The 13,990-nt window shown below is 38.9% G+C and overlaps 1 protein-coding gene across 1 annotated transcript in view; it reads right to left on the bottom strand.

Annotated features, from left to right (window-relative positions):
• Positions 1–13,255, bottom strand: part of SUMF1 (sulfatase modifying factor 1) — a 91,183-nt gene extending 77,928 nt beyond the window's left edge. The window contains exons 1-3 of the mRNA XM_074198684.1: positions 12,995–13,255; positions 6,158–6,331; positions 4,312–4,386 (exon numbers count right to left, since the gene is read on the bottom strand). Coding sequence (XP_074054785.1) covers positions 4,312–4,386; positions 6,158–6,331; positions 12,995–13,216 — 471 coding nt within the window. The 5' untranslated portion in view covers positions 13,217–13,255. The remainder of the gene's footprint in view (positions 1–4,311; positions 4,387–6,157; positions 6,332–12,994) is intronic.
• Positions 13,256–13,990: the final 735 nt, after the last annotated feature.

Raw genomic sequence — 13,990 nt, 5'->3', positions numbered from 1 at the left:
ATCTGATACAATGCTGACTGATTTTGTATAGCACCTGCTTTGGCTTATTTTAATTTACTTTTACTATCCACTGAAGCGTGCCATTCTGAAAACTTACTCTGCCTTGCATTACTATGCATTTAAACCTTACTTAGATTTCTAAAACCTTGGATTTTTTTTTTTTTTGGAGAGAAAGTAGATTTTTTTGTCTGGCCTTAAGACAGCTCTCTTACAGTTTGTGTTCATTTATGTAACTGACTCAAATCCCTAGCCCTTAACAGTTCTAAGCCCAAGCTATCGAATTTACTCATTTTTGTTTACAAGATGACCAAGGGCACACTGACATCTTACCTTAACTCTTCCCTAGCATCATCTAAACAAACAAACGAACAAACAAACAAAAATCCTCACCATTTCTTTGAGAAAGAGCTCTCTTTCACTTTACAATGACTTCTTTATAACCCTGATGTCTTACTATGTGTGGAATGAGACTAACTGGTATATCCTTTTGATCACAGAGGAGAATCTCAAAACAGAATTCCACCTTCCTTTATCAAGAGACAACTTTCTCAGGAATTTGCTTTTCTAAATTATTAACAAGTTGGACAAGGCCACATCACAAGCAAGGAGTTAAACCACTGGTCACATGGGAAACCTGCCAACTGAGTCAGAACATCCTTATCTTCCTGTATTCCTACCCCACATTTATTCCTCATGCCAGAGATTTGAGAGATATACTAATAATACACTTTATTAAAACCAAAGCAAAGAACAATCTCCTAATATTATCCTTCCCAGAGACAGAAAGCCACCCAAGATCAAACAATACAAAAACCTGGTCCCAGTCCCACCTCTTATCAAATCTCTCCTTCAAGATCATTGCCTTTGCCTCAAAGTATCAAACAACAAAAAAAAGCCAAGAACAAGCATTTTTTACCTAATATCCTGAATATGAAAACAGAAGATTCTTTGGAACCACAAGTCTGCAATGAGTACGAGTTATTCTACAAAAAACAAACTTGAGTCTTAAATCAATGTATCTCCTCCCCATTCCCTGCCTTCAGGACCTAAAAAAAAAACACAGTAAGTAAATCAACTTACAAAGAACATCAATGAAACAGATTCCTTTTATGAGCTTCAGTCCTTTCCAAATACACTTAAAAGGTTTGATTTTCCATTAGAGGTCATTTAAGCAAGTGATCAACACTATAATCCCGTAAGAGCTACTTGTCCTTGTCCTAGATATGAACAGAGAGACTTCACTATTTACTTACCAGGTGCAATCAGGAACCTGGCAATAATCTGTCACGCCTTTTTACATCTAATGCGTGTAGAGATTCTCGAGTGACAGGAGGCAACATATCTGCAAGTGCAAATGGCAATCATAATTGCAAATACCTAGTGAGCTAAGCCTAGTATCTTCAAATAAGCACCTGATGCTGAGTTGCAAACACATTAAAAAACCAGCTCTGACTGATCTCTAGCTCCTTAGGTAAACCATAAATACATAAGCACTTATTGTGCAACCTAATTTCCAAACACAAACTTGTAGGGAGTGAGTCAATTTGTATCCATAGTGCTAAAAACTTGTATGGGAGGAGGGAGGGGTAGTAGAAGAGGAAGCCTGTCTAAAATCTTTTCCAGTATTCCTGGAAATATTTTGAGAATATCACACCACTCTTTTTTTCAGTGGTTAACATGTCACTACACTGCTCTGAGCAGAAGAGAAACACTAGCTTGAAGGATTTCATTTTTTGGCTTAACAGCTTTGAAAGGAGTGGGCAGTGTACCATGAATATATAGATTCACTTCTCATAGGAGTTCAACAAACACTTATTTAAAAAAAAAAGGATTCTATTCCTTCATTGGGAAAGGCAGTCTCATTTTGGTCCTCTGACCCTTCAATTCCTTCTGTCTCCTTTTTTTTAAACTTCTCATTCTATTCAAATTATGTCCTTTGACTCCTATTTTTGTCATTCCGCGACCCACCCTCTAAGAAGTCAACTAGACTATAAACAAAAATAAATACCCCCCCCACCAAATCATCCAAAAATCAATGATTTTATTGCTTAAAAGGCAATGGAGCATGACTTAACAGGCTCCCCATCAAAACAAATCTCAAAAACATGAAAAAGAAATGAAATTGCTGGAAAATCCCATTAGAAAAATGAAAACTCACCCAAAAGTTAATGAGTATAAAGAAGGCTTCTGATGCCACAAAAAATATTATGGGAGGGGGGGGATCAGAAGAAAAATTAATAGGTAACAGGGTAATAGTAAATGCTTTAAGGTAAAATAAAACACATTGAAAGAATTCAAAGAAGAACCAGATAGACAATAGGAAAAAATGTCTCAGAAGATGAAAAAATTCAGCAAGAGAAACAAGTAGAGAGACATGTGAAAATCCCCATGAATACAATAAAAACAAGATCAAATCAATACAAGAACAACTAGACTGAAATAAAATACCAAGCTCAGAAAAGAGCTCAATTGGGTTAAGTCTGGGACATAATAGAATACAAAAGAGAAAGTCTGAAGGATGAAGGAAAGAAAATCTCCATTAATGAAATCCTATAATTACCAAAGAATATAATTTGATTGTATACTTTAGTGAGTTACACAAGAAATTTTTAGAAAGACCTCCCATAATCTCAAGAGAGAAAACTGAAAAGGCTAATATCTACCAGCAAACTTCAAATGTACTAAAACAAGAAAAAAATCCTTAAAATCACCAGGAACAAAATATGCAGGGATGTGAGCTGGGAGGTAGCACCAATCAGAATCTCTTCAAGTGAAAAATAATGGGGGGGGATGGGGAATTGGAACATGATACAGCTCCCTAATCTCAGCAGAAGTGGCAGAGCATAGCTATGGAATGAAACATATATCTCAATATGGTCAATGAGTGAATTTATTTTACTTATTTATATTCTGTTGCTTCAGGAGAATATTTAAGGTGGAGAAAATAAAAAAGTCGTGAGAAATTCATCTTCTGAGACATTTTTCCCATTGTCTATTCAGTTCTTCCTCGAATTCTTTCAATATGTTTTATTTTACCTTAAAGCATTTATTATTAGGTTTTTTAAAAAAAGAAATTCAAAAGACAAGAAAAAAACAGATTAAACTATTATTGCTATTTTTTTTTTAGGTTTTTGGCAAGGCAAATGGGGTTAAGTGACTTGCCCAAGGCCACACAGCTAGGTAATTATTAAGTGTCTGAGGCCGGATTTGAATCCAGGTACTCCTGACTCCAAGGCTGGTGCTTTATCCACTACGCCACCTAGCCGCCCCCATTATTGCTATCTTTATGGAGCTTTTTCTTTAAATAAAAGCAATAAATTACATTATGGGGCTTTAGTTGGGATTTTACTCATTATTTATTTACTTATTCAAATTTGCTAAGGTTATTGTTATTAAGTTGCCATTCATGCATAAAGATACACAGACCTATACACACAGCTATAATTAAAATTAGTAAGGACAGAATAAGCTTCAAGACCCATTTTTAACAAAGAACAAAAAAAATGATATGGCAATTTTATTTTAGAGTGTACACTGCAAGGCAGGCACCTCTGGCACAATACACAGAAAACTCAAAATTGAAGTTTTAGCATAAAGACTCTTAATATTATCCTAATTAATGTTTTCTTCACCAATGTTTGAAATTCAAACTCTAATTCCCAAATTGAACGCATGCTTATAATTTCTTATAGTTTAGAACTTAAAATTTCTTATAATTTGGAACCAAAATTTCTTATTTGAATCCTCTACTGGGCATTGACGATGATAAACAGGGAAAAACTATCAGGACCTTGGATAGTAGCCAATGAAGCTCCAATCCAAACTGACCCACTGACCTATTTAATTAAGCAAATTTAAGCATTGCTTAGGTGAACAAAGGAGTCAACAAAGGAGTCCAAATGAGATCAACCATTATAGTCACTTAAATTTACAGTGTTTTACAGTATTTCAAAATTGTCTTCACAACCAATCTGTTGGATAGGCAGGACAGGTTGTTATCTCTACTTTCCAAAGTGACTTTCCAAAATGACATAGCTACTAAATGGCAGAGTCAGTAACAACACCCAAGCCTTGACTCCTCCGATGCTAGTAGACTTTATCCTCTACCACACTGTCTTACAATGCTTGCTGAGATTAAATCTAGGACTTGACCCATTTATTTTTAGTTAAATTTCATTTGCACTGACCCAGGTAACTCATTATTCAGGAACATTATTTTCTATCAACACCCCTTCCTTTATCTCCCCTCAAACTGTCCCACAAATGTATTTAGGTCATCCATAGCACCCAATTTAATTAAACATCTCTTACTGCCTGATGGATGTCGCTCTTCACCTGATCACTCAACATGCTGTCAAAGACAAAGGAATCACCAAATTTCTCAGCCTAGAATGAAGGGAAAAATAAAAATGTTTAAGTGACTATATGCATATCGATTTCTTTACAACTACCAAAATCACTTGGAAATCAGGAAATTTGGGTTCAAGTTCCAGTTTTACTATTAATAAGTTATATAATCTTTGGCATCCATTGAATCTTTCTGAGCTTTCATTTCCTAATTAGTAAAATGAAAATTATTCTTATCTTACAGAAGTATTAAAAAGATTTAATGGTACAATAAATTTTAAACAAAAAGTTTATACTTTCTCACATTTCTTCAGCAGACCCACTGAAAAATATTTACCCAAATAACTGAAACAGGTCAAGTTATTCTTTTAAAATCTATTTGGTTCAACCAGTGAGTTCACAAATTAAATACCTTCTAAAAAAGTATCTTGCACAGTGATTAACAAATGCCTGATGAGGGGCAATTCATTAGCTCAGTGGAGAGAACGCCAGCCCTGGAGTCAGGAGGACCTGAGTTCAAATCTGACCTCAGAAACTTAATAATTACCTATATGACCTTGGGCAAGTCACTTAATCCCATTACCTTGAAAAATAAATAAACAAACAAACAAATAAACAAATAAATAAATAAATGGCAAATAATTTACCTTCCAGAACCTCAGAATTTCTGATGGCAGAAAACCTTTTAGGCATTCCAAAAAAACAAAAACAAAAAAAACACTACTCTGAATATGTAATCTTATCCTAATTGTGGGATAATACAGAATAGAGAGTGTGTCCTCCCCATTACCCACCATACACAGATGTAATAGTATCTGAGCTGCAGACAAACATTTCTGGTGAAATTAATTCTACAGCTCTAGATGGAATCATGATGGAAGAAGGGTGGACAGACAAAGAGGCAAATCATCCATACTGAGGGGAGAATTCAAGCAACAGAAATGGATAAGACAACCAAAGGAAAAGAGAGAAAAGAGAAGGCAGCCTAGGACAAAATTTGGAGGAATATCTGTATATAAGGGGTAGGAAGGAAACAATGAAGCTGAAAAGGTCTAGTCAAAAAAGTAGAAAGAGGAAAGAAGGAAATAAGAATTTATTAGGCAACCACTACTATTAAGTCACTATGTGAAGCACTTACAAATATGATCTCATGTAATCCTCACAATAAGGACTGTGGAAGGTACATGCAGTTATTAGACCTATTTTTATAGCCCAGGAAACTGAGAAAAACAAAGGTGAGGTGACTCACATAAGGTCAAATGCCTAGTCAAAGTCTGAAACTCAGGTCTTCCTATCTCCTATCCATTGGGCCAACTAGCTGTCTCAAGGGGTGGAAGGGAAAGAAGAAAGGACATTAATTTTTAAAAGGTGGGGGGGGGGCAAGAATGCCAGATTTAAAGCAACAGAACCTCAGGTGAATCCCAGTTCTAGCCCTGACTACTGGTTTGACTTGAAGTGACTAAGCTTCCTCTCTGTCAAAAAGATGTTAGAATAACTACATTTGTGCCACTGACCTAACATGCTTGTTGTGAGAAGAGAGCTTTGAGAAACCCTGAAGGAAGCTATCATTATTTTTAGCAGTATTAAGGGAATTAATAGACTTGCCTAAGCCTTGTGATTAGAACTCAGGTTTTACAAAGTACAATTCAAGGCTATAGAGGTAATAGGGACCACAGCAAACTGGGCCTCTCAGCCCTTCCTTCTTTTGCAGGAAAGGCATCTTTGTTCTATTCTGTGCCATTGTCAGGTTTTCCCACTCCCAAGAACTAAGGCATTTTTAAAAGGAATTTTAAAGGAACGAGGTACCCACCTCAGTCACATAGCCAGTGGAATTCACAAATTTCTCAAATTCAGCATTACTGACTTCGTACAAATCCATGTAAAAGGAATTAATTCTGACCCTTCTGGCTGGTCCTTCCCCATCCTGCTTTATCTGAGGATCATCTGTGCCCATTGTAAACACACCCGCAGGGATATGGGCCATCTGAAAAAGAAGGAAAAAAATAGGGAAAAGTGCTGTCAGTTCAATGTGCAGGAGGAAGAGTACTAGACTGATCATCAGAACCTGTTGGGTGAAACCAGGCCAACTGTATCCTTGAAGTCCATGCATTTCTTTGGGTCTCAATTTCCTCAACTATAAAATAAGGGTTATACTTACAGTTCTACATCCATGATCCTAAGAATAAGAGACAAAAATGTCTTTTCTTCAATTAGTAAGATCATCTTAAACTCCACAAATCAGCATAAGATGTGAGAACTCCTTTGAAAATGATTCTTCCCATTAGAATGCTATAGGTTCTTCCTCAAAAACACACTCCATTTGGTTAGAGCACCTGTCCTAGAGTCAAGAGGACTAAATTCAAATTTGGCTTGAGAAACTTAATTACCTAGCCATGTGACCTTGGGCAAGTCACTTAACCCCACTGCCTTGCAAAGACCAAAAAAAAAAAAACCTTCAGTGACTTAGAAGAAGCAAAACAATTTCATTTCTGTGACCTTAAGATTGGAGAATTTTACTTGTCAAATCTTTTAGGATCATAAGGGAGTCATAAATGCTACACTGAACTAAACTGCTGGAAGTTTTCTAATAGACTGTAGGATAGGAAGAAACTTTTATGAAGGAGTCCAATTCCCTGATGTCACTGTTCAGAAAGCCAGGAGGAGAGGAAGGAATTGAGGAGGGGGGAGGAAGAGGCAAAAAAAAATCATTAGTTAACATTAAAATAAAGGATATGGGTGCAGCAAGAGACTCATTTATCGAATAAACTAGCTGTTAAGAGTTCTACTTCAACTTACTCTGTAAACAATCAATTAATCAAAGACATTTATTAAATGTCAATTTACCAGGCATGAGTCTGGGACCTAAAGTTTTTAAGATAAAAATAAAATTCTTAGCCCCAAGGGGCCTACTTTTTAACTGGGAATAATACTTTCTTTCAATGTGAATACAATATGTTCACAGATCACAAAAACAAGAGGCGCAAAATATATACCAAAAGAAATCTGGACTTTTTAAAGGATGGACATTTGAGTTAAACTCTGGAGGAAGGAAAGTCAAGGAGACAGAGAGGATTCCCAGCACAGGAATAATAATAATTGTTCATGCATGCAGAGGCAGAGGTAGGAAACAAAATCTTATGTTCATCAAACAGCAAAGAGAGTATGAGAGGGAGGGGAGGAAGGAAGGAGAAAGAGAGACTGACAGAAAGAGAAAGAGAGAGACAGAGAGTAAAACAGAGACAGAGACAGACAAAGACAAAAGCTGAGAAAGAAACAGAGACAAAGAGACAAGGACAGAAACAGACAGTTTTGGGAAGGCTTTTAAATGTCAAAGACTAGAATTTATATTTGAGAAGTCAATGAAATTTCTTAAGCAGTAGAGGACATGGAAATGTGAGAGATAGATGAAATTGGGGAGAACCTTGGAACAAAAGGGAGGCAATGGCAATAGCTCAGGTAAAAATTTATAAGGATCTGAATTGGAATGTTTTGGTGTGAATAGGGAGAAATATGTAAACATTTTTTTTGTTTTTTTCAAGGCAATGGGTTAAGTGACTTGCTCAAGGTCACAAGCTAAGTAATTATTAAGTGTTTGAAATCAAATTTGAACTCAGGCCCTCCTGACTGCAGGGCTAGTGCTCTATCCACTGCAACACCTAGCTGCCCCAATATGTCATCTATTTAGGAAATACATTGACAAGATTTAGCAAATAATTGAATAAGTGGATTTAATGAGAGTAAAGAACTTCAAGTGACTTCTCTAAGTTGTGAACTAGGTTCCTGTAAAAACAGTGATACCCTGGACAGAAACTCAGAAAAATTAAGGAGAAACATGGATTTAAGTGGGAATAATTTTGAAAAGGAAACAGAAAAATCAGAGATATATTCCACTGACTCTTAGTATAGAATATTTGAGTCCAGCTTTCCAAAACACTGCTATGTAAGATATTCAGGAATCTTTGGGAAACAAGTGTTATTAGCATCAACATTAGCCTCTTGATCTAACATGTTGTCAAAGTGAGAAATGGACCACTAGATAACCTGATTTTTAATGTACAAACAAGTACAAAATCAAAGACAAACAAGGACCTCAGTATAACACTTATCTCCTAATTATCACAAGGTAGATAAGGCAAAAAGCAAATATCGTCTTGACTTTAAAACAATCTTTCTAAAGACTAGAGAATGAAACAAGGGTAACTGATAGCCTCAGGAGGCAGTGGATTCCCAAGCACTAGAAGTCTTTACAGAGGTTCAAATTGTGTAATAATGAGGCCCCAGTATAAAACAAAAGGTCTACAATTCCCTTCATTTGTTTATAAAACTCCTCAATCCCTAGAAACTCAGTTTTCTCTTACTTTAACTTTATTTCTCCATTTTCACCTGTCCTGCCCCCCCAAAAGGAAAAACTCGAAAAAGACTATTCATAATATAAAAGGTTAAAAATTAGTTTAAAAACAAACCAATAAATTTTATAAAAGAGTTAAAGGAGAATAAAAAAAGGAAAACTTTCCCCAGAAGACAAACAGGTCCTATTATAAGAAAAGTTATCAATTCCTCCGCTCCAAAAGGAAGTCAAACGAAAGCCATTTAATAGATTTTTTTAATTACCTAATTTTGTTCTCTTATCTTCTCCTGCCTGAAGGTGAATATCAACAATTCTAAAGATTTCCACTGTGGACTCCTGTCCTAATTTTTTTTCTTTTATTGAAGAAATAAGGCTACACAATTTTCCATTCTAAAGGTTGTAGATAAAAATAACCTCTTCTACTCTGAATAAAATATGCTTCTCAAATTGAACAAACAAAGTGGATGTTGTCCCATTTTACAAACTAAAAGCTAGTCTGGAGAGACATGGCAAGCAACAAGTAGCCTTTGGCATTTGAGAGTCTCTTGGATAACAAGGAGATCAAATCATTGAAAACTTGAAAAAATTAATGTGTGCTATTCACTAGGAGATCAAATACTGAAGCCGAAATTTAAATATTTTTAGCTACATAGAAGAGGAGAATCCAGAAAAGACCCCAGTGTTGGGAAAGATTGAAAGCAAAAGGAAAAGGGGGCAGGAGAGGATGAGATGGATATAGTATCATGTTAATAATGAAGTTTCACTCAGACAGACTTCAAGAGAGTGGAGAATAGAAGGGCCTGGAGTCCATGGTCCATGCATTTATGAAGAATGGAATTTGACTGAACAGCCAAACAAGCCTTTGGCACAGTCTACAGTCAAGACTTCCCGAGAGCAAATGTAACAATGCATAAAACTCTCAATTCTTTCTTCCAGGATCAGCAAGTCAGGAGCAATAATCCCCCAAGAATTCAAATGGGAAAGGAGCTCCCTCTGCCCATTCCTGGTACTCTTCATTCAAATCAGGTTTATGAATGACTGAAGTAAATGAAGAAATCATCCTGTTTTCCCATTCTTTGTAGTACTCAGAAAAAGGATGCAGCTCATAAAGTGCTTTACCTACAACTCCATAAACTGAGTTACATATGTATTTGTGGTGCCCAGATACAGAAACGACGGTGCAGTGGTTAGAGATCTGGACTTGGAATCAGAGAGACCAAGATTCAAATCCCACCAGATCTTCTAGCAATGGGGATACTTCAAAGGGTTATTGATATATTATATTGCCCAGTCTCATACCCCTGGTAATTATGGGATCTGGGACTCAAACCCAAAGCACAGGTATTTTATAAATATCATCTTTTTTTCTCCTCTTTTCTCTCTATTAGTAGAGTTCAGGGAGAACTAGTATCTCTGGTAGGAGGGTTTGTTGATCCCTTTTCAGGACTGCTCAACCAGATTTGGTGTCCATCTAGCTCAACTCAGACTTGTGGCTCCAGGAAGGTGTAGCATCACACCCAAGTAACACTGTCTCAGCAGACGGATCAAACCAGGTTGAGGGAAGTAATAGGCCACTAACCCATTGGTAAGTTAGGGGATATCTACCCCAAGCATGTGAAGACTTCTGCTGAAGGAATGAACAGATGAAAATCATTTGTTCCAATGATCAGAAAGGTGGCTGAAGCAGGTGCTGTAAAGGCTGAGCTAAAGATGCCAAGATCATTCATTCACTGCATCCTGGGTCTGACTTTTGACTTGCCACTGGACTTCAATGACTCTGAAAGAGAGAGCGAGGCTGACAACTTTTTGCAACTCTGCCTCACTTAAATCCAATTCACTCACAAGTCATCTAGGATGTCACTGGTCATCTTCAGAAATGGAGGACAAACAATATTCAATATCAGCAAGTAGAGAAACATGACTTTAAATGAGTTATGGTAGGAATACGCTCAGCCATTTTGCCTCTTCTTTTTTTCTGCTTTTATTTCTTCTTCTTCTTCTTGTTCCTCCATCTCCTCCTCCTCCTCCTCCTCCTTTCTGTCTCTGTCTCTCCCTCCATAAAGACAACAAATACTAACCTTCTTGCCTTGCTGAAACTTTAGCAGCCTAAGCAAAGGACAGACTACCTTCAGTAATAACAGACCAATCCAAAATTCCATTAGTCTAGGACCACAGTGAACATGTCAAGCAACAAGAGTTAGATTTTTTAACAGCTTAAAAAAAGGGCAACAGAGACTTCATTTCCTTGTCAGTTTCCAAAACCTGCCTTTCATCAACCCTAACACCAAAGCAAGATACCCGGGCATTCATTCAAACTATTTTATGTAAGGCACTGAGCTGCCCAAAGGCCCTGCCCTGAAAGTCTACTAGAAAAATAAGTTCAAGGGAGAGATTATCTCATGTCAGAAAAGTTCAAGGAAGATTCATAGAACAAGTTTTATTTCAGGTTAGGCTTTAAAGACAATTTATGGGTAGGGAAGAAGGCAAGATCACTGACTGTAAAATCTAATCCAAGTTAAATTGTGTAATCATGTAAAGAATTTTAATGTTCTAAAATTATGTTCCTTGAATAGAGCTGCTATACTAAGAAATTTCTTAAGGTTGAAATAACAAAAGGGGACTTGCTTTGTTGCAAAGTATTAGGATTTGCAGTCAACTCAAAATCATTTTCATAAATGAAAACTTTCATCAAGATGGATTTTTAGCTTTATTTTATTTTTTTAGGTTTTTGTAAGGCAAATGGGGTTAAGTGGCTTGCCCAAGGCCACACAGCTAGGTAATTATTAAGTGTCTGAGACCAGATTTGAGCCCAGGTACTCCTGACTCCAGGGCCAGTGCTTTATCCACTTCGCCACCTAGCCACCCCTTTAGCCTTATTTTAAATGAAGCTTTCATTTAAAGAGTCTTTGGATGTTTTTCTGCAAAGACTCCTTTTAAAGCAAGTTGGCCCATTGTTGCTGTTCAGTTTGTTCATTTTTCAGTTTGGGCCTTCTTCTGAACTTCATCTAATGTTTTCTTGGCAAAGATACAGAATAACATTTCCTTTTGCAGATTTGCCCAAAGTCACACAGTTAGTAAATGTCTGAGGACCTATTTGAACTAAGGAAGAGTCTTCCTGACTCTAACCCTACCCTTTATCAAATGCAACAACTAGTTGCCCCCAAGTTGGCAAATACAGTGCCTTATCTTCCAGAACTCCCCCTACCTGCTAAGTCAGCCTCTATGTAGCACTTCACAGGCTATAAAGTACTTTTCTACTATTCAAGTTTTATTTCCTTTTCCTCCTCACTCCTATTTTCTTAATATATTATAAATATCAACACAGTACTACTAATGACTTTAGTAATGAAAGGACAAATTGAAAAGTCTTTATCTTCTCCAGGTTCTTCCTTTTTTGTTTTTTTTTAAGGTTTTTGCAAGGCAATGGGATTAAGTGGCTTGCTTAAGGCCACACAGCTAGGTCATTATTAAAGTGTTTGAGGCCAGATTGATTTTTTTTTCCTAACCAAGTTCATAACATCCCTCACTCCAAAAAAAAACAAAAATCATATCCATAGACTCCTTAGGAGAGATTCATGGTCATGAAGACTCTGGTATTATTTCATTGCATGTTAAGATCATAGGAATAATCACAGGTTACTGAAGGATTTAAAGTTGGATGAAGAAATGTCTAATACTAAAAAGATGCTGAGGTCACGGTGCCAGGTACATCGCCCACTACAAGTAGAATAAAAGGTGGCAGAACAAGTTTCAGGGTGAGGAAAACTTTCAAGCACTCTATCCTGATACCCCAAACCCTGAGGAGGTTCTAAAGGAATCAGCAAATGCCTTTTGTAAACTCCCTGGGCAGACAGGAGGGCACAAGCCTCTTTCACTGGCAATGTCCCAGGGGGGTGAGCAAAACCACCCTGATGCCCTGAACATGCATGTTATCTGATAATAAGATCACTGAGGCCATCCTGAGCTGTTTGGGGCGGGAGGAGACTTCGGGGTCAAGGGCCCCCCGATCCTCCGCTCCGCCTCTTCGCAGGTAAGGAAGGCCCGGGGATCCAGATCCCACAGCGTCGTCGGTGCCATCAGAAGGGGCGCCTGCGGGGAGTGGGCAGGGGGCATCTCCGAGTCGCGGCCCCAACCTGCTCCTTTTACAGAGGGGGAAACTGAGGCCCAAAGAAGGAGCCTGGTGCCCAGGACCCCGCCACAGAGGCCGCGCTGGGAAGCGGGTCCTGGAGCTCCGAGCGCACCGGCCCCGGGCAGCAGCGCCCCCGCCCCGCCCCGGGGTCCCCTCCCCCCGCCGCCGACCTGCGGGGGCAGCACCGGCCGCTCGGAGGAGGGCCTCTCCGCCACATTCGCCTCCCGGGAGTATCTGTGCGCCGCCGTCCCGGGGCGCTGGGGAGAACCGCAGCCGCATGTCCCCGCCGCGCGGGCCGCGCCCACGGCGCCAAGGATCAGCAGCAGCGGCAGCGGGAAGAAGGGCGGCGGGGCCCGGCGGGGCCGAGTCAGCCCCGAGCCGGGCGCGGCCATGTTGTCCGAGGAGTCATGTGACGGGGCAGGGTCACGTGAGCCCGGGGCCTCTCCGGGCGGCGCCGGGGCGCATGCGCGCGGCCGCTCCTCGGCGCCAGGCAGGATCGGGTCGGGGCGCCCTTGGTGGTCCCGGGGGAAAGGCCCAGACCGGAGATGGACGCAGATGCCCGTGCGCTTATACAGATACGCACACACGCATGGAACATTTTATATATATATATATGTATATATATATATATATATACACATATATATATGTGTATATACATATATATAACATGTGTGTATATGTATATAGGTGTATATATGTGTATAGGTGTGTGTGTATATGTTTGTATGTGTATGTGTATACACATGTGTGTATGTGCATGTGTATTATGTGTTTATATATATCTGTGTGTGTGTATGTATATATATGATTTGGTCAAATAATGAAGGAGAGTGAAAATAGCAATGGGAGACTTGGCCAGGCAGCCTCGAGCATCAGCTCTGGGGTGGGCCTTAGAGAGCCAACTGACACAACCTGGGGGGCCTGCAATGCCGTCCTTCCTCATCTCTGCCTCTGGGCTTCCTCTGAGACCCCATTAAAATGCCATCTTCTACAGAAATCTTTTCCTGATCCCCCTTTGTGCTAGTTTCTGATGACTCCAGTATATTTTTTTATATAGTTGGGGTTTTTTTGCAAGGCAATGGGGTTAAGTGACTCACCCAAGGCCACACAGCTAGGTAACTATTAAGTGTCTGAGGTCACATTTGAACTCAGGTGCTCCTGGC

Source organism: Macrotis lagotis, chromosome 8 (genome assembly GCF_037893015.1).
Source record: "Macrotis lagotis isolate mMagLag1 chromosome 8, bilby.v1.9.chrom.fasta, whole genome shotgun sequence".
In the NCBI taxonomy this organism is placed as follows: domain Eukaryota; kingdom Metazoa; phylum Chordata; class Mammalia; order Peramelemorphia; family Peramelidae; genus Macrotis; species Macrotis lagotis.
Note: the sequence above shows the minus strand (reverse complement) of the source record. Positions and strands in the feature narration are given on the sequence as shown.